The 19,275-nt window shown below is 44.4% G+C and overlaps 1 protein-coding gene across 8 annotated transcripts in view; it reads left to right on the top strand.

Moving 5' to 3' along the window:
• Positions 1 to 19,275, top strand: part of SPTAN1 (spectrin alpha, non-erythrocytic 1) — a 72,779-nt gene that overhangs the window by 44,134 nt on the left and 9,370 nt on the right. For 5 of the 8 annotated variants that reach the window (XM_081278930.1, XM_081278926.1, XM_081278929.1 and 2 more), the window contains 18 exons: positions 2,885 to 2,932; positions 3,432 to 3,523; positions 4,150 to 4,294; positions 4,383 to 4,564; positions 6,464 to 6,563; positions 6,679 to 6,876; positions 6,957 to 7,103; positions 8,130 to 8,233; positions 8,365 to 8,527; positions 8,881 to 8,895; positions 10,861 to 10,992; positions 11,195 to 11,332; positions 12,260 to 12,364; positions 14,842 to 15,050; positions 15,804 to 15,924; positions 16,146 to 16,267; positions 16,560 to 16,692; positions 18,681 to 18,779. In XM_081278930.1, the coding sequence (XP_081135056.1) occupies positions 2,885 to 2,932; positions 3,432 to 3,523; positions 4,150 to 4,294; positions 4,383 to 4,564; positions 6,464 to 6,563; positions 6,679 to 6,876; positions 6,957 to 7,103; positions 8,130 to 8,233; positions 8,365 to 8,527; positions 8,881 to 8,895; positions 10,861 to 10,992; positions 11,195 to 11,332; positions 12,260 to 12,364; positions 14,842 to 15,050; positions 15,804 to 15,924; positions 16,146 to 16,267; positions 16,560 to 16,692; positions 18,681 to 18,779 (2,253 nt within the window). The remainder of the gene's footprint in view (positions 1 to 2,884; positions 2,933 to 3,431; positions 3,524 to 4,149; positions 4,295 to 4,382; positions 4,565 to 6,463; positions 6,564 to 6,678; positions 6,877 to 6,956; positions 7,104 to 8,129; positions 8,234 to 8,364; positions 8,528 to 8,880; positions 8,896 to 10,860; positions 10,993 to 11,194; positions 11,333 to 12,259; positions 12,365 to 14,841; positions 15,051 to 15,803; positions 15,925 to 16,145; positions 16,268 to 16,559; positions 16,693 to 18,680; positions 18,780 to 19,275) is intronic. The other 3 variants (XM_081278931.1, XM_081278928.1, XM_081278925.1) reach the window with 1 other exon arrangement.

Genomic DNA, 19,275 nt, shown 5'->3' with positions numbered 1-19,275 from the left:
TGGCTTTTTTCTGACCTTGATATTGTGTTCTATCAGTCTCTGGAAATGTGATGTGTAATACATAGAAACAAAGTGCTTGTGTTTGGATGCTCAGAGTGGGCAGATCCTGTCTATGCCAGAGACACCTTAAATGCAGCACAGCATCCGACTGGTAGGATGGCAGTCCAAGACAAGTGATAAAAACACATAAATGACTGAGAACAGAAAGAGAATAAACCTCCCTACCACCCCATTTAATCATCTGTCTAACCTTTGATTCCTATAGCCTAAGAAAGGTTTCCTGCTATTAGGCCTAGGGACCTAGGCCTATAATTCTAGCTACTGTGGAGCTGAGGCAGGAGGACCTCAAGTTTAGCATCAGCAACTTACTAAGACTTTGTCAAAAAAAAAAAGAAGAAGAAGAAGAAGAAAAGTCTGGGAGTATAGCTCCTGGTTTAATCCTCAGTACCACACACACATACACACCACATCATACAGAAAAGCATCTTCCCTCCTAACCCAGCTTGTATGACTGTCTCACTTGATCGCTGATCTCTCCTTTTTTTTTTTTTTTTTTTTTTTTTTTTTTGATACTAGGTGTTGAACCCAGAGACCCAGGGGTACTTAACCACTGAGCCACATCCCCAGCCCTTTTTTTTATATTTTATTTAGAGACAGGATTTTTACTAAGTTACTTAGGGCCTCACTAAGTTGGTGAGGCTAGTCTCAAACTTGGGAACCTCCTGCCTAAGCCTCCCAAGTCACTGGGATTATAGGCATGTGTCTGCTAAATTTCTGCTTTTTTTTTTAATAACTTTTTTTTTAAAAATATTTATTTATTTATTTTAAAGAGAGAGAGAGAGAATTTTTTAATATTTATTTTTTAGTTTTTGGCGGGCACAACACCTTTGTTTGTATGTGGTGCTGAGGATCGAACTCAGGCCACAGGCATGCCAGGCGAGCGCGCTACCGCTTGAGCCACATCCCCAGCCCCTAAAAATATTTATTTTTTAGTTATAGGTGGACACAATATCTTATCTTTTTTTTTAGAGAGAATTTTTTTTAATATTTATTTTTTAGTTTTTTCAGTGGACACAATATCTTTATTTTATTTTTATGTGGTGCTGAGGATTGAACCCGGTGCCTCACACATGGTAGGCAAGAGCTCTACCTCTGAGCCACAACCCCAGCCCTGAGATTTCTGCTTTTAAAAGTATATCTACTGGTGGGCTGGGGTTGTGGCTTAGCGGTAGAACACTCGCGTAGCACGTGTGAGGCCCTGGGTTCAATCCTCATCACCACATATAAATAAATAAAATAAATGTATTGTGTCCAACTACAACTAAAAAATAAATATTTTTAAAAAAACAGTATATCTACTGGGCTGGGACTGGGGCTTACTGGTAGAGCACTTGCCCAGCATGTGCGAGGCCCTGGTTCCATCCTTAGCACCATATAAAAATAAATAAATAAAATAAATAAAGGTATTGTGTCCAATTACAACTAAAAAAAAAATTTGTTTTTAAAGTTAAAACACACACACACACACACACACACACACACACACACACACACAGAGTCTGTCTACCTGGTATAGGAAGAAAGCATGCAAACCTAAACCCAAAAGCCTCTCACCATCTGTCTTCTGCTCATATTTGCACCTGCACTGACCTGTCTGCCCTGTCCTGGGGACTCAGGCCGCCAACAGTGGGGTTCATTCACTGGCTCTGACTACTCTCTCTCATTAAATAGGCTCAGTTGAGGGGCTGGGACATTTTTCCTTTGATTCAACTTTCCTCTTTTCAATCTTAACTTTTCTTTTTCTTTCTTTCTTTTTATTTATTTATTTATTTATTTATTTATTTTAGTTTTCGGCGGACACAACATCTTTGTTTGTATGTGGTGCTGAGGATCGAACCCGGGCCGCACGCATGCCAGGCGAGCGCGCTACCACTTGAGCCACATCCCCAGTCCCTTAATTTTTCTCATATAACAAAAATTGATGGTGATTTGAATAGGCGACAGCTACTTATCTGACCATTTGCGGTTTCCTGGCACCATTAGTGGTCCTCCCCCCAAACTGTGTTTAGAGATCTTTGTGGACACCAACGCCTCCTCTTTGTGAGAGGGTTAGGGACAGGGGCCCTGCACACACCTGCATGTCACCTGGGGCAAGTCATGTGACCATGGTGAACTTACTCCCCTGGTCTTCTTCTCTGGGGGGCTTGAAGGAATATGTGCCAAGTGGTTTCTTTCACATAAATTGGGTGGGCTCTATAGTCTGGGGGTACTTAAGATTTTTAGAAGTGAGAAGAGAACTAACTCGATGACTTATTCCTTTTTCCCCTGGTGAAGCTGTTGACCTTCCTTCAGGAAGATCCTGCTAGAGGGAACAGCAGCCTCATAGCTGTTTCAGGCAGGTTGAGTTTTTAGTACACCTCACTGAGCTGCCGGCAAATGTTAAATTGAGTGTTTCTTAGAATGTTCTGTAACATGGACAAGTTTTAAGGCACTTATTAATCTTTGAGCTGTTTTTTCTGCCCAACCGCCTGTTACAGTGTGGTTTTTGAAGGCTGGGATGTAGCTCAGTTGCAAAGTGCTTACCTCACATACGCAAAGCCTTGAGTTTGATCCCTAGTTCCAAAAAAGACAACATGGTTTTGGTGAAAACTCTTCCCCCATGTATCTAGTCATGGAGCTGGGTCTGACTGTGCACTGTGGCTTTTCTCATGTCTTTCTCAGGTTGATAGCTTTTATTAATGTTTCTGTTTTCAATGTTGCTGCTATCCCCTTCATGGTTTTTGGTTAACCATTGGACCTACTTGGTGGCACTTGAAGCTCAGATCTCTGTCTCTTAGCTGGCATAAGCTTGATTGGGTTTTCCTCTTCTCTCTTCCTTATGTAGTCTGCTCGCCTGATGGTTCACACCGTGGCTACCTTCAATTCCATCAAGGTAAGAATCAGTGAGCAGCTCCACTGACCCTCCTGCTTTCCTTCACTACATTCCTTTCCTGTCTGCAGTCCCTGGATCTCCTAAAGATGCCCCTGAGCATCTGGGGCAGATGCCAACTCTTCCCAGGTCTGCTGTAGCCTGAGGATGCAGTTGGGCAAGTGTTGGAGCTGGAGGCTCTGGCATTTCTCCACTCAACAGTTGTTCAGGAGGCAGGTGCCACATGCCAGGCCCAAGGCCAGAATAGAGTGAGGATGAGTTAGCTGTGTGTATGCCTGTTCCAAAGGGGATTCCTAGGTCAGGCAATTGGGTGAATGCCAGTCATTGGATATGGCTGATTTTGATTTCCTGAAATTTTGTTGTTGTATACTCATTTATTCCACCAGGAAGGTTGGACACAGGAAGTTATACGTACTGTCAATTTAAGTCATTTTCCAAAGACCTGGTTGTGGGTATAATGGAGGAGGATGGAAGCAGGGCTGACACTGCCACTTTCCCGCAGGAACTGAATGAGCGCTGGCGGTCCCTGCAGCAGCTGGCTGAGGAGCGGAGCCAGCTCTTAGGCAGTGCCCATGAAGTACAGAGATTCCACAGGTGAGGGGGCCAGACGAGGGAGAAAGGGGACTGTCTGCCTGACGTGGATGGCCAGACTTACTGACTGGGGTCTCGGAGTATCGGCTGGGCCTTGCTAATATGTGAACTCTCTGGCACGTGGGGCCATATCTGTCACAGGCTGATGCTTGTAAGTACTGAGAGTGCAGACGTGGTGTTCCTCCTCTTCCTAGAACTATAGGTGCTTACCTCTGACAAAGGATTTTTTTCTGTTCATCCTGGAACCAAGACAAACAATTCTGATAATTTATTTATATTTTTTTATTTGTTTATTGAGTTTTTCTTTGCTGTACTGGGGATTGAACCCAGGGTGCTCAACTACTTCCACAGCCCTTTTTATGTGTTTATTTTATTTATTTATTTATTTATTTATTTATTTATTTATTTATTTTGTGCCAGGGATTGAACCCAAGAGCACTTTATCATTGAACCACATCCCCAGCCCCTTTTATTTTTTGAGACAGGGTCTCGCTGAATTGCTTAGGGCCTTACTGAGTGCCTTACTATCCTCCCGCCTCAGCCTTCTGAGCTGCTGGGATTATGGGCATGCACTATTGCACCTGGCTAATCTCAGTGATTGTTAATCTGAATGTGTGTTTGATCTACAGAGATGCTGATGAGACCAAAGAATGGATTGAAGAGAAGAATCAGGCTCTAAACACAGACAACTATGGTCATGATCTGGCCAGCGTCCAGGCCCTGCAGCGCAAGCATGAGGGCTTTGAGAGGGACCTTGCAGCTCTCGGTGACAAGGTGAGAGGTGCATGGAGCAGAGCCAAGTCTTACTCTCTGCAGAGCTCACCTCCTTTATTTGTGTTTTCTCACTGTTTTCTTCCCATAGGTAAATTCTCTCGGGGAGACAGCCCAGCGCCTGATCCAGTCTCACCCGGAGTCTGCAGAGGACCTTAAAGAAAAGTGCACTGAATTAAATCAGGCCTGGACCAGCCTTGGGAAACGTGCAGACCAACGCAAGGCGAAGTTGGGTGACTCCCATGACCTGCAGCGCTTTCTTAGCGATTTCCGGTAAAAATTAAATATTGCTCAGAGGTCTAGAACATAGAATCATATTTTTAAGTCTATTTTCCTGTGCACACACATGTAGACATTCTCACCTCCTCATCCTTTTGCTAAATGTTTTGGGTTTTTTTAGTTGATAGACCTTTATTTTATTTATTTGTATATGATGCCAAGAATCAAACCCAGTGCCTCACACATGCCAGGCAAATGCATTACCACTGAGCCCCAGCCCCAGCCACATGCTAAATGGTTTTATATTTTTCACTTAATATTGATATACCTTAGTCTTTTTCATCAAAAAAATTTTTAGAAGCATTTCAAGGCCACAGAGTATCTGAAAGAATGACAAAAGGAGCAACTGTGATGCTAACACCAGTAGTCACCAGTTAATTTTGTTTATTATCTGTGGACACTTTTTTGTTTAAGCACCTGTAAGCAGGTTGAATATCTCTGACACTTTGCCTCTGAACACATGAGCATACATGTCCCAACATTGATAGTAAACTACCTAGCTACATTTCCATTATCACTCCCAAAAAACCAAGTGTGTCCATATTCAATTTGTTTTTCAGTCTTTATATATATATTTATATTTATACACACACACACTCTCTCTCTTTTTTTGTTGTTGTTTTTTTGTGTTTTTTTTCCCCCTTTTTTAGAAGGGAAGAGATACTGACAAGTGAACTCAGTGGCACTCTACCACTGAGCTGCATCCCTAGCCCTTCTTTTTTTAATTATTATTATTATTTTGGGACAGGGTTTTGCCAGATTGCTGGGGCTGGCCTAAAATTTGCAATCCTCCTGCCTTGGCCTCCTGAGTCACTAGGATTATAGGCCATGTGCTGCCATGCCTGTATTCCATTATATATTTTATTTCTAAGGCTTATTCTTGATCCAAGGTCCAGACAAGGATTCCTAGTGCATTTGGTAGTCTTGTCTTAGTTTCCTTTAACCTAGAACAATATCCCTCTGCCCTTTCATGACATTAGCATTTTTTTTTTTTTTTTTTAGTGCAGGACAGGTGTCTTATAGACTGTCCTTTGGTCTGGTGCCTCAGTCTTTTAATGGTTACATAGTGTTCTGTGGGGTGGGCGATGTGTAACTTGTTCAGTAGTACTGTCAGGGTGTGTTGTGCTCTTTAGCAGTGTTCTTGCCCACATATGTATGTGTGCAGTGTCAGGTGATTCCTATTTGGATGGGAGTAGGTGGATGAGGCCACTTTCCTTTCTAGGTCTCAGGTAGGGTGTCTCAGTTACTAATCTGGGATTTTTTCCCTCTTTTTTGAGGCAAAGATCAAGTAACAAGTATGCCATACCCTGGTTCTTAATGTAGTCGCTGTTATGTAGCCATCATATCTGTCAAGTTTGGAAACCTTTTTCTTACCGTAGAGTAACACTCCATCCCTTAGCTAACCACTCCCAGGACTTAGGATCCTCTGATCTGCTTTGTAACGCTGTGTATTTTCCTTTGGAAAAAAAATCATATGCTATGTTGCTCTATATACTTGTTACCCCCCCCCCCCTTGTACTGGTATTTCCATGAAAAATGGATTAAATGTACCTAGGCCTAGGGCTCCAAGACTTTGTCCTAAAGAAAGACTTTTTACTTGAAGCCATCAAAATGGGTATTACTTCTGTTAGAACTTGGATTCCATACGGTAAAAGGTCTTAGTTGTAAGCTATTAATTTTCCCTTTGAGAAATGATGGGCTTCCCCGCCCCTGCAATATCTCATCTAGAAGAACAAGAGGCTATGAAACCCTTTGCCTAGAGACCCAGCACATGCAGCAGCTGACTAGATTAACCCCAAATGACCTTCTGAGGCAAGAATGATGTGGGTCTGTTTTCCTGGGCGGGAGGTCTGCTTGCCAGGTAGTGTCATAGTCCCTGGATCTGGTTTCCAGGGACCTCATGTCTTGGATCAATGGAATACGAGGGCTGGTGTCTTCAGATGAGCTAGCCAAGGATGTCACTGGAGCGGAAGCTCTGCTGGAGCGACACCAGGTGGGTACACCTGCCTGCTGAGTAGCCTCGCCCCTGCCCATGGTTGTGAGCCACTCGTTGACACTTGAATGGGCATCTTCTGCCAGTTATCTAATCCTTTCCCTCCACTTGGCAGGAACACCGGACAGAAATTGATGCCAGAGCTGGCACTTTCCAGGCATTTGAGCAGTTTGGGCAGCAGCTGTTGGCTCATGGGCACTATGCCAGCCCAGAGATCAAGGAGAAACTCGATATTCTTGATCAGGAGCGTGCAGATCTGGAGAAGGCCTGGGTTCAACGCAGAATGATGCTGGATCAGTGCCTTGAATTGCAGGTGCGTGTGGCCTGGGTTTCTGACCAGGGGTTTCCTTGCAGAAGGCCCCATCTTCTCACTTGGCCTGTCTGCCTCTTCAGCTATTTCATCGGGATTGTGAGCAAGCTGAGAACTGGATGGCTGCCCGGGAGGCCTTCCTGAACACTGAAGACAAAGGAGACTCACTGGACAGCGTGGAGGCTCTGATCAAAAAACATGAAGACTTTGACAAAGCTATCAATGTCCAGGTAAGGCCCTCAACAATGGAGTCTGAATCTAGATTTTTTCCTGATTGGCATTTTCTCTTTTTAACAGTTAGAATGAAAAACAGTCACTGACTTGGTTTTCTCAGCTAGAGAGATTCAACAGTTTCCTTAAATTAAAATATTTTATTTTGGGGGCTGAAGTTGTGGCTCAGTGGTAGAGCACTCGCCTAGTGCGTGTGAGGCCCTGGGTTCGATCCTCAGCACCACCATAAAAAATAAATAAATAAAGGTATTGTGTCCAACTATATCTAAAAAAATAAATATTTTAAAAAAAATTCTTGTTTTAGGGCTCAAGGTTTAGCTAGGTGATAGAGCCCTGGCTAGCATTCCAGAGGCCCCAAGTTCAATCCCCAGTACTGTAAACAAAACAAAAATACTGGTGTTAACTACAAAAATAAGCAATGTAGATACCATTAAATATCCAAAGAATACCTCTGTGGTCAGAAAAATACTTTCATAAATAACTTTTTAAAAAACTTTTGGGGCTGGGGGTGTGTCTTAATGGTAGACTGTGCTTAATATGCACCAGGCTTTGGGTTCAGTCCCAGTACAAAAAAATAGACTTATAAATTTTTAAATAAATTCCAGTAATGTTGAGGATTTAGTATTAGTTTTGTCACAGAAAAAATCATTTTATTTTTAAAGGAAGGAAATGTGGGTAGGTGAGTATGTGAATATAAAGGACAAAACACTATTCTGTTTTTGATAGAAAAGTCTGATAACATTTTCCTATTATGCAGCCTTATTGTTTGACATTTCCTAGTGTTCCAGCATTTGCCCTACCCCAATGTGACCCGGAATCTTCCTAAATTAAAACTCTACTCTAGTCATGATTAAAATCAAGCTTTCTTTTGGCTTTTTACACTCCTGCTTCTAAAGTGTCAGTGTATTCTGATCCTGTCACTAGCTAGTTCCCAGTCACCCAAAATAACTGTTCTCTTCTGCAGACCAGCAGTGTAGAAAAGCCCAGCCCTGGCTAACTTCACCTTACCCTTTGTTTGCCCCCAGGAGGAGAAGATCGCCGCCCTGCAGGCCTTTGCCGACCAACTCATTGCTGCCGGCCACTATGCTAAAGGAGACATTGCCAGCCGGCGCAATGAGGTCTTGGACAGGTGGGTGTCCTGTGGCACAACAGTCCCAGCTCTGGCAGGATTCGAGCCCTCATGCCTGGCCTGCCTGTCTTCTAGCTTCCATCTCCATTGAAAGGGCTGTTCACATTTGCTCTTCTGGTTCGCTTTCTCAGGTGGCGACGCCTGAAAGCCCAGATGATTGAGAAAAGGTCAAAGCTGGGAGAATCTCAGACCCTCCAGCAGTTCAGCCGGGATGTGGATGAGATTGAAGCTTGGATCAGTGAAAAACTACAGACAGCAAGCGATGAGTCGTACAAGGATCCCACCAACATCCAGGTGAGCAGGGCTGATGGGATGAAATAGCCCCATGTTACTAAGTAGGTTCTGTTAAACAAGGTGTCTTTGAAGGGGATATACCTGTAAAACACTTTGCGGCCATGGTGAAGCCAGTGACAACTATTTTAATAAGCTGACAGTGGAAAGCCTCACTATATGGTTAGAGCCGTTTGAAAGCCGCCTCCCTAAGTTGTCTCTATCAAAGCCTGCTACAAAACGTCTATGTAACCCCTCCTATTAACTGCGCTGAGCTTCCCAGGGGAAGTATAACAGCAGGGTGAGTCTGTTTAATAGCTGATATATGTGTTCACATCAGTGTACTGAACTCTTGTTCTTTTAATCTGTTTTTGTAGCTTTCCAAGCTGCTGGTAAGTTGTCCATGTTTTTAAGAGTTAATAGATTCATGAGCTGTGGTATTTGTGTTGTTCTCTGTGGAGTACTGTTCCTGTGCTCACATGTGGTCTGCTGGTGTCTCCTCATCCAGGCTTTTCATTTCTAATACTCCATCACCCTCCATCCAAGTGTCCCTGTGGGATGTGGCCTTCTCTGTTGTAATTAGCCTGCAACCCTACCCTCTCTGCTCCCCCAAGTCAAGTTCTGTACAGTGTTTGATTTGCGGGGCAGTAGTTGACCACTTTCTTTCAAGAGATGCTTCTGTTGAAAGTGGAATAAGTAGCTTTTCTGTACAGACTTTTGTCTCAGTCTTGCTGTGGCCCAGGCAGGGCAGTCTAGCCTGGGGTCGGGGGTGAGAGTTGAATGCATACCCTTTCTGGCATCCAAAGGTGCTGTCCCCTGGAGAGGTGCAGGTAGAGAGCTGTGGAGAGACATGGTTTGCTTCCAGATTTGAGAGGAGCAGGAGCAGAGTTTAAGAAAGGAGCAGGCAGATGTTGCACAGTGAAAGGAGACACGTCCATCAGCAGGTAGCTCAGAAGTAACAAATCCGCACCTGTAACCCCAGCAACTCAGGGGTGAAGAATTTAGCAAAACCCTGTCTCAAAAAGAATAACTATAAAGCTCTCCTAAAAAAGAAACAAAAAAAATAAAAAGGGCTGGGGCTGTAATTCAAGTGGTAAAGCTTGTCCCTGGGTTCAGAGTCTCCCGCAAAAAAAAAAAAAAAAAAAAAAAAAATTAATTTTTTTTAAAAAGTTGCATGTCAGTGGAAGGAATGAATTTGTAGAAAGAAAATAAGTGGGGTTTGAACCAGAGTGGTTGGAGCAATACACGAAAGAGGGACTTAGAGGGCTGAGGCTATAGCTCGGGATAAAATCTTACCTCTCATGTGTGAGGCACTGGGTTCAATCCTCAGCGCCACATAAAAATAAATAAAGATACTGTGTGTCCATCTACAACTAAATAAATATATTTAAAAAAAAAAAAAAGAGGGAGTGACTTTTGTCCTTGTGTTTTCCATCAGGAGGGTGGGGTATGACCACACCAACATGTTATGTTGGTGCCGAATTGAGCCACTGCAAGTCGGGTGGGGAGGCACCCTCTGACAATTGCTGCCTCTGAAATGAAACATTTGATGCAGAATTCTTCCCCAAATCTAGTACTTTTTTTCTTTTAGTTTTTTCCCCCCATTAACGCTTTCCCCTAAGACGCTGCATTTCTCATCCAAGTGTTTTTGCAGAATCATGCTGCAGCTGTGTCCCTGCATTTGCTTCTTGTAGTGCTTCAGCGCCTTTTGTTTCTTCATGAATTCTTAAAAACCATTGTAGTTCTCCAGCCCTCTCTTCCTAGCAAGAGTAAATTCCAACCTGTCATCAGGCCTATGTTTTGACAGTAGCCTGATGTTTTGATTAATGACAGCTACCAAATTATACACCAACAAAGCCAAGTTCTATAGGAGCTATAGATTTTTTCCTCAATGAAGGACAGAACCAGCCATCAAATCTATTGCTATGTGGTGATGGCTGCCTTAGATGATGAGATATCCCCACACATAGAGCTTTTGTTCAATAAGGTAAAGCCATGGATGGAAGTTGACATACAAGTATGCTCAAAATTGAACATGGCCATTGCTGTCTGCTGTGCAATGTTAGAAAGTGTGTGCTTCTGGGACTTGCTCCCAGTGAGCTATTGCAGACGCTTTCAGAACTGACTTTCATTCCCTGCTCCTGAGCTTCCTTTCTTTTCCAGCCTGAACCCTCACTGAACTCCTCACAGATCAAACCCTACATTTCACACGCCTTCTGGTTGCCTTCTATAAAGTACATTTACTCTTGACCCATTTCTAAGTTCCTTCACTCCCTCCCTCCCTTTGAGCCTCTATCCTGCCTTAAAAGATGTGCCTCGCAGGCGCTGGCTTTGAAAGGTGGTTTTGGCATTTTCAGAGCAAGCACCAAAAGCACCAGGCCTTTGAAGCAGAACTACATGCCAATGCTGACCGGATCCGTGGGGTCATCGATATGGGCAACTCCCTCATCGAGCGTGGGGCCTGTGCTGGAAGTGAGGACGCTGTCAAGGTATGGCCCAGGGTTTCCTGACCATCCATAGCATGTTGCCTCTTAAGCAGGGACCTAAGAACATAAAGTGATTAGGGACTTTGCGAAGGCTGCATTGCAGATGGAATGTTGGTATTAGTGGCTCTTCCGTTGATTTTCTCAAACTGGGCTTCAGGAGAGGGCATAGATTCCACCAGCCCAGCAACTCCATTCTCCTCCACAGGCCCGCCTGGCTGCCTTAGCTGACCAATGGCAATTCCTGGTGCAGAAGTCAGCTGAGAAGAGCCAGAAACTGAAAGAGGCTAACAAACAGCAGAACTTCAACACTGGAATCAAGGACTTTGACTTCTGGCTCTCTGAGGTAATGCATCTCCCTTCCTTGGAGCAGGGAATTTCTTGTCATTTGGAATAATAAGGCAGCAAGCAAGCCCAAAACCACTAGTAGAGAGGGCTCACCAGGTACACAGTAACCAAAGTCCTTGTTAGCAAATATGAGTTATCTGCTGTGAGGATTTAGAGAAAAGAGCTGATATGGATGGGGTAGGACCTGAACCTTATGTCACTCCTCCCAGAGAATACAGCAAGGAAAAGACAGGGGGTCTAGCTGGTGGTCAGTTCTGACAAATCTATGTCAAGATAGAGCCAGAAGAGCAGGGAGTCAGGGAGCCAGAGTGAGGAAATTGGTAAGTAGAGAGATTAGGAATAGAAAGTTTGGAGACCACCATTAACATTTTAGAGTGTATCTTTCCAGTTTATGTGTATGTCCTTGAGTATTTGAAGAGGTGTTTGTATTTCATGTAGTTGAGGTGTAACTTTTCATTAGTATATATGGGGAGTGTTAGCCCAACTCAATAAAAATTCTTCCCTACCATTTGAGTGACTGGGTAAGTCCCTTGCAGAGCCCCAGTGTATTTGATCATTTCCATATTGTTGGACATTCTTGTTTCCCTGTTTCAAGGGCATACATTCTTACTGCTATGAACATCCCTGTGTGATATTCTCTGCTCACACTCCTGCTTCTTTGCCTAGGGTGTTTCAGCACAGTGGGGTGCTGCACTCTTTGCCCTTACCCCACCAGGCAGGCCTGGGCTTTGGCCACACTGTTGAAATTAATGGGCTCTTGAGTTGCATTGAATTGGCAGAGGGGGAGAGTGTCAAACTGGCCCAGCTAAGTAGGTGACACACCTCATGGCTGAGAAGAACTTGGAATACCAGCTGGGCACCCTGGAGTTTTCAGAGCACCATGTGGACACTGCACTGCAGCCTTTCCCTTTTGTTTTCATTGCAGGTGGAGGCCCTTCTGGCATCAGAAGATTATGGCAAAGACCTGGCTTCTGTGAATAACTTACTGAAAAAGCATCAGCTATTGGAGGCAGACATCTCTGCCCATGAGGTAAGGTGGGTGGGCACAGCCACGTAGTGAGTGGGAAAGCATCAGGCCCCAGGTATCTGCACCTCAGGAAGAGAGCTAAACATTTGGGGAAGGAGAGTGCTGTCTGGCACCAACGTATTGGCTCTCAAGGTGGCAAGGTCAGGGATTGCCAATTATCAAGGCCCATAAGAAAGGTTGTTTATTTAGGTCTTATCTGTCACTACTCACCATCATTAAAAATTAATTTTAAAGATACCCAAAGGTTTGGGCTGCAGTTGTGGCTCAGTGGCAGAGCACTTGCCTAGCATGTGTGAGGCACTGGGTTTGATTCGCAGCACTGCATATAAATAAATAAATGAATAAATAAAATAAAACAAAGGACCAATGACAACTAAAAAAGATTTTTTTAAAAAATACCCAAAGATTTACAATACCATATGACTCTGCTTCTGTATTCTTTTATTACTTTTTTATGAATTTTTTTATTTATTCGTATTTGGTGCTGAGAATGGAACCCAGGGCGTCACACATGCTAGACAAGTGCTCTAACATTGAGCTACAACCCAGCCCCCTGCTTCTGTATTCTTGAAATAACAAAAGTAAAGATACAGAGAACAGATCAGTAGATGCCATGAGGTAGGGTGGGAAAGGGCTGTACCTGTAAAGGGGCCACTCAGGAGAGCTCCCTGTGGGAACAGAAGAGTTCTGTATCTTGCTTATATGCACCTACACATGTAATAAAACTGCCTGGGACTTTGCAGTTGAACGTAATCTCACATATACATGAATGAGTGCATATAAAAATTGGGTGGCATATAATATATAAGCATAACCCTCTGGATTACACCAGTGTCACTTTCCTGGTTTTTTTGTTTTGTTTTGTTTTTTGTTGTTGTTTTTGTTTTTTTTTTTTTGTTTTGTTTTGTTTTGTTTTTTTTGATAATTTTTTTAATTTGTTTTGGGCTCGGGATGTGGCTCAAGCGGTAGCGCGCTCGCCTGGCGTGCGGCCCGGGTTCGATCCTCAGTACCACATACAAAGATGTTATGTCCACCGAAAACTAAAAAAATAAATATTAAAATTTTCTCTCTCTCTCTCTCTCAAAAAAAAGTATGAAAACAGCTATATTATATAAAAAATAATTTTTTAATTTGTTTTAATTAGTTACACATGACAGTACAATGATCTTGACATATCATACATTTGAATCAGATGGGTTATAATTTCTCATTTTTCTGAGTGTACAGGTTGCAGAATCACATTGGTCATGCAGTCACATAATACATACAGCAATAATAAAGTCTTGTTTTATTGTGCTGTCCTTCCTTTCCCCCCTTCCCCCTCCCCTCCCCTCCCATCACTTCTCTCTACCCAATCTAATGTGACACACTCTTTTTTTCTTTTTCCTCACTTCGTCATACATATGTTCTGTATAACAAAAGGGGTCTCCTTCCATCTTCCATGCAGTACCCCTTCTCCCTCCTTTTCCCTCCCACCTCTCTTCCCTATCTAGAGGTAATCTTCTTCTCATGCTCTTCATCCCTAACAGTGGTGATGAAGGGGACACACCCCTATCAGTTAGTTTTTCACCCTAAATTAATTTTATTAATTTATTATATAATTTTATTAAAATACACTGGTGCGGGCTGGGGATGTGGCTCAAGCGGTAGCGCGCCCGTCTGGCATGCATGTGGCCCGGGTTCGATCCTCAGCACCACATACAAACAAAGATGTTGTGTCTGCCGAGAACTGAAAAATAAACGTTGAAAAATTCATATTTTCTCTCTCTCTCTCTCTCTTTAAAAAAAAATAAATAAAATAAAATACACTGGTGCATTCTGGACTGTGGATGGGTCTTTTACGCACATGTGATTTTATAGCAGCATGCATGTCTCATTTGGTAGATCTTGTTCTAAGTGTTGACACATTCTATTAGGTGACACTAAAATATCACATTCACTGATATCACCACCAGCCTCTTCAGAAAAATCTTTGTTAGGGGAGGTTGTCAAGCTCATGGTGGCAGATATAATTTTTTCAAAATTCTGATTTCCTCCTAAAAGTTTGGATTTTATGAATAGTAGTAAACTCAGTTTTTTTAAAAGTAACAGGCTTGGGGATATTTAACAAAATGAATTTTCGCTACTTTTTAAAAGAATGTTGAAGTGTAGCTTATTGCTAGAGCATGTGTGTAGCATGTGCAAGACCGTGGGTTTGATCCCTAGCACCAAAAAAAAAAAACAAAAATAAAAGTGAAAGTTTAAAGGATATTCTTAGGGGAAACTGCATTTCTTACTGGAGGCAGATGACCATGAAGAACCCTCTGTTTCTGCTGCCGTGCTGCAGCTGAAGCACTGGTGCTCCCCACCACAGTGCAGAGAGGACAGTTTGGGTCCACAAGGCTCCATACCTCAGTAAGGAATCCTGAGTTCTTATTTTCAAGTAGCTGTTCATGGGAGATCCGGGTTCTTGATCCCTCCTGTCTGCCCCTTCCCCTCAGGATCGCCTGAAGGACCTGAACAGCCAGGCAGATAGCCTGATGACCAGCAGTGCCTTTGACACCTCCCAAGTGAAGGACAAGAGGGACACCATCAATGGGCGCTTCCAGAAGATCAAGAGCATGGCAGCTTCCCGACGAGCCAAGCTGAGCGAGTCTCACCGCCTGCACCAGTTCTTCCGGGATATGGATGACGAGGAGTCCTGGATCAAGTACGTGCTCATACAGCTGCATGCTTGTGTTTCTAGGAAACCCCTAGAGCCTTCAACAGCAGGCAGGAATACAGGCTGCCTGCAGAGGCAGGTTGTTTCAGGCTTCTCTGGACCATGAGGAAGGAAAGTGTCTCAAAAAAAGGGCACAGCTCAGAGTCTCCACTGGGCTGGACCGTAGCTCCACACACGCTTGCCTGAGTTGCCTCATTTCTTTGGCTGTCAAGGTATGTAGTGGATGACCAGTTATGGCCCCGAGCTGATGGCAGTCCTTGATGTTCCAATCAACCTTGCCCTTTGGTCCCTTAGGTGTTAGTGGGTTTGTTCTGTTCTGGGGAAGATCACTTTTTCAAGGAATGAGAGTGTTTTTGTTTGTGTTTCCCCAGTTTCCCCGTCCCCCAAAATGTCAGTCTGTCTTTTGAAAATGATGTAGCATTTTGTCGAACCACTTATGAAGCTCTCTTTTAGTTATTTTCTTAAAACTTTTAAAAAAATTATGCACCTAAATATCAAATGCATTTACAGATCTATGATGGATACATGGTTAAATGGGGCTCATAATGCAGTGCCCCATCCCAAACATAGCACCAGCCTCTGCAGAACCGGGGTACTGTTGAGTTAGTGCACATGGACAGAGGCAGTGTGTCTTCCAAGAAAGAGCAAGGCTTTCCTAGAGATATTGCTAGGTGTGGTGAGGACACCACAGGTCAGCAGCTGAGCCCACATGAAAATGAGCATTCTTCTTCTGTTCCCCAGGGAGAAGAAGCTGCTAGTAAGCTCCGAGGACTATGGCCGAGACCTCACAGGTGTTCAGAATCTGAGGAAGAAACACAAGCGGCTAGAGGCAGAATTGGCTGCACATGAGCCAGCCATTCAGGTGAGGAGGCGTCTTCTAGGGTGGGAATGGGCCAGGTGACAAAGAATCCCTTGTTTTTATTCCACTAAGGTCTTATGTTCATGGTGCCTCAGCCCAAACCATGAAGGAGAAGTTTTGAATTTGCTATTGAGGCCTTTTTCTGGAAGCCTCAAGATAGAAGCACCCAGAAGCAGGTACCAAGAGTGTTACCAGCCATTGACCTGACTTTTCTTGCCTACCAGGGCGTCCTGGACACTGGGAAGAAGCTCTCTGATGATAACACCATCGGGCAGGAGGAGATCCAGCAGCGTCTGGCCCAGTTTGTGGAGCACTGGAAAGAGCTGAAGCAATTGGCAGCTGCTCGGTGAGCTCTCAGATGAGGGAGCTCTTGGGTGCAGAGTGCCAGGCCTGGGCCTCCTGCTAGCTCCTAGCCCTTTTTCTTAGGCATGTGCTCCAGGCCACCTCTGGCCAGCATGCTGGAGCTTGTCCTGTACCCAAATCTGGACCCAGTGTGTTTCCTTCTGAACAATTCACTGCCTACTTTGTATCCCATGGAAGGCTGGAGCAAACCACTCATACATCTTCCTTCCTCAGTGTTTTTAAGCTGGTGTTAGTCAGAGGAGATTGATGGCTTTTCCTATCTTCTGTAATTTTAGGGGTCAGCGGCTAGAGGAGTCCTTGGAGTATCAGCAGTTTGTAGCCAATGTGGAAGAGGAAGAAGCCTGGATCAACGAGAAAATGACGCTGGTGGCCAGTGAAGATTACGGAGACACGCTTGCTGCTATCCAGGTTAGGGAGTGCCAGACAGGGAACCATAGACTCGATGGCTCAGCGTACAGGAACGCACTGTCTCACGGTTCTGGAGACTGAAGTCTGGACTGTGATGCCAGCAGGGCCATTCACTCCCCAGCTTATAGAAAGCCCTTCCTCGTCTTCCAGTATCCTATAGTCCCAGGTGTCCTTAGAGTACGGTAGCATCCTCCAGTCTCTGCTTTTTTACACAGCTGTCTTCTCTCTGTCTCTTCTTCCCTTGCATTCTCTTCTGTGTGCTGGTCTCTGTCGAGTTCACCGCCTTGAAAGGGCACCAGTCCAGTTGGATTAGGTTCTACCCTAGTGACCTCTTCTTAACTAGGCACACCCCAGCAGCACAAACCCTATTTCCACCTTTACAGGCACCACAGTGCGGGCAGAACACCATACATTGGTTAACAGGTGCTGCATAACAATCCTAAAACTCAATGGTTCAGAGCTACAGCTATTTCTCTTACCCGAGATTCTGTGAGTTGGTGGGCATTTCCTCTGGACTTTCGCTTGAAATCCCTTGTGCATCTGCATCCTGGCAGAAGGCAGTAGGTGGAAAGATCCTAGGCCTCAGTTGTACTGCTGACAGCCAGGCCTAGATTTTGGCTGGGACAGCTCAATCCCCTTCCACGTGACTTCTTATTCTTCAGGAAGCTGAACCAGCTTCTTTTGGCAGCATTCAGAGAGATAAAGGGAGATGCTGCAGGGTCTCTCAGGACATCGCTCATTATTATTCTCCCTGTGTTCTATTGTTGGAGTCAGTCCCAAGGCCAATTATAGGTGGTGCACACCTATAATCCCAGTCACTCTGGAGGCTGACACAGGAGGATTACAAGTTCCAGGCCAACCTCAGCAACTTAGCAAGACCCTGTGTCAAAATAAAATTAAGTTTTAAAAAGAATTTGGGATATAGTTCATGGTTAAAGAGCTCATAAGTTCAATCCCAGTACTGTAAAGAGAAAAAAAAAATCAGTGCCAAGTCAGGCACAGTGGCCTATGCCTGTGAGCCCAACAACTCGGGAGGCTGAGGCAGGAAGAGCACAAGTTTAAGTCAAACCTGTGCAACTTACCAAGACTTGGTCTCAAAACAAAAAATAAAAAGGGCTGAGGGTATAGCTCAGTGGTAGAGGGTCACCTAGCATGCACAAAGCTCTAGGTTAAGTCCTCAACAGCACACACACACACAAAAAAAAGCCAGTCCTAAAGCAGACAAGGGTCACAAAGGAGATGGAGACTCCCCTCTTGGTAAGAGATGCTAAAAAATGACATGTTCTGATGTTTCTGAGGTCTAGCCAGCAGATTGTGGAAGCTAAGTTTCCAGTCCCAAGAATCAAGGTGGTGGGCTGGGGTTGCAGCTCAGGGGTAGAGCGCTTGCCTGGCATGTGTGAGGCACTGGGTTCGATTCTCAGCATCACATAAAAATAAATAAATGAAATAAAGGTATTTGTCCATCTACAACTAAAAATTTAAAAAAAAAAAGAATCAAGGTGGCCTCTGAGCCATCTACCTCACAGTGGGGACCGGGAGGACCACTTAGAAATCTGGTTGGAGTCAGCGATTTCCCCTCTGGTGCATGGCTGAGTTCCCTCGAAACAACAAGAGCATGTCATCTCCAGTGCCAAGGGTACTGGGGAGGAGGAAGAAGACTTAGGTGGTCCCTGGGAGGTCCTTCAGGCTAAACAGGTGTGCATGTTTGTTGGATGTTTACCTGATAGTGTGATGAGGGGCAGAGAGACCTGCAGGTCCTTAACCTCTTCAGAAAGGCCTTCTCTGACCAGAGCTTCCCAGCCCCGTCCATGGCTGGTTCTTACTGCATCCTGTTTCCACTCTCTTTATAAAACGTACTTGCCAGTGTCCTCTCATTCCCACTTGGACCATGGAGCTGAGGGCTGGCCCCATCAGTGCAGCTGCCCTCTGTCCCTGCGCAGCAGGTCACCTGCCAGCGCTCAGTACCTAGCCTTCCTCCTCTTCTCCAGGGCTTACTGAAGAAACATGAAGCTTTCGAGACTGACTTCACTGTCCACAAGGATCGTGTGAATGACGTGTGCACCAATGGGCAAGACCTCATCAGGAAGGTGAGCCCACTCAGGGACAGCTCCATGCAGGTGACGCAGTAGCCCACAGAGCTCACCTGCTGGGATGTTGCCCAGACTGAGGTTTGTGTGGAGACAAAGGTCCCATGTTTCATAAGGATGAGGAGGATTACACGATCAGTTGGCTGATTCCCCCTTTCTGAAGACAATTAGTGAAGTTAATGAAGTGTTTACTTTTTCTGCCTGATTAAACAGAGAGGTATTCCTCTTGGTTCTTTTGTGACAATAGCACTTCCAAAATGCTGTTTTTAGTTTATTTCTCAATAGTACAAGCTATTTAAAGATATAGTAGAAAATAAAAATAAGTAAAACAAAGTACTCATAGCTGGGCATGGTGGCATAGGCCTACAAAGCCACTCAGGAGGCTGAGGGGGGAAAAACACCTGAGTCCAGGAGAGGAGTTCTAGACCAGTTTAGTCAGCATAGCAAGACCCCCATCTCAAAAAAAAAGAAAGAAAGAAAGAAAGAAAAACTAGAA

The sequence above is a fragment of the Spermophilus citellus genome (genome assembly GCF_964194105.1).
Source record: "Spermophilus citellus genome assembly, chromosome: 2".
Taxonomy (NCBI): Eukaryota; Metazoa; Chordata; class Mammalia; order Rodentia; family Sciuridae; genus Spermophilus; species Spermophilus citellus.
The sequence above is the reverse complement of the archived record's forward strand: the minus strand, read 5'-3'. Positions and strand labels throughout refer to the sequence as shown.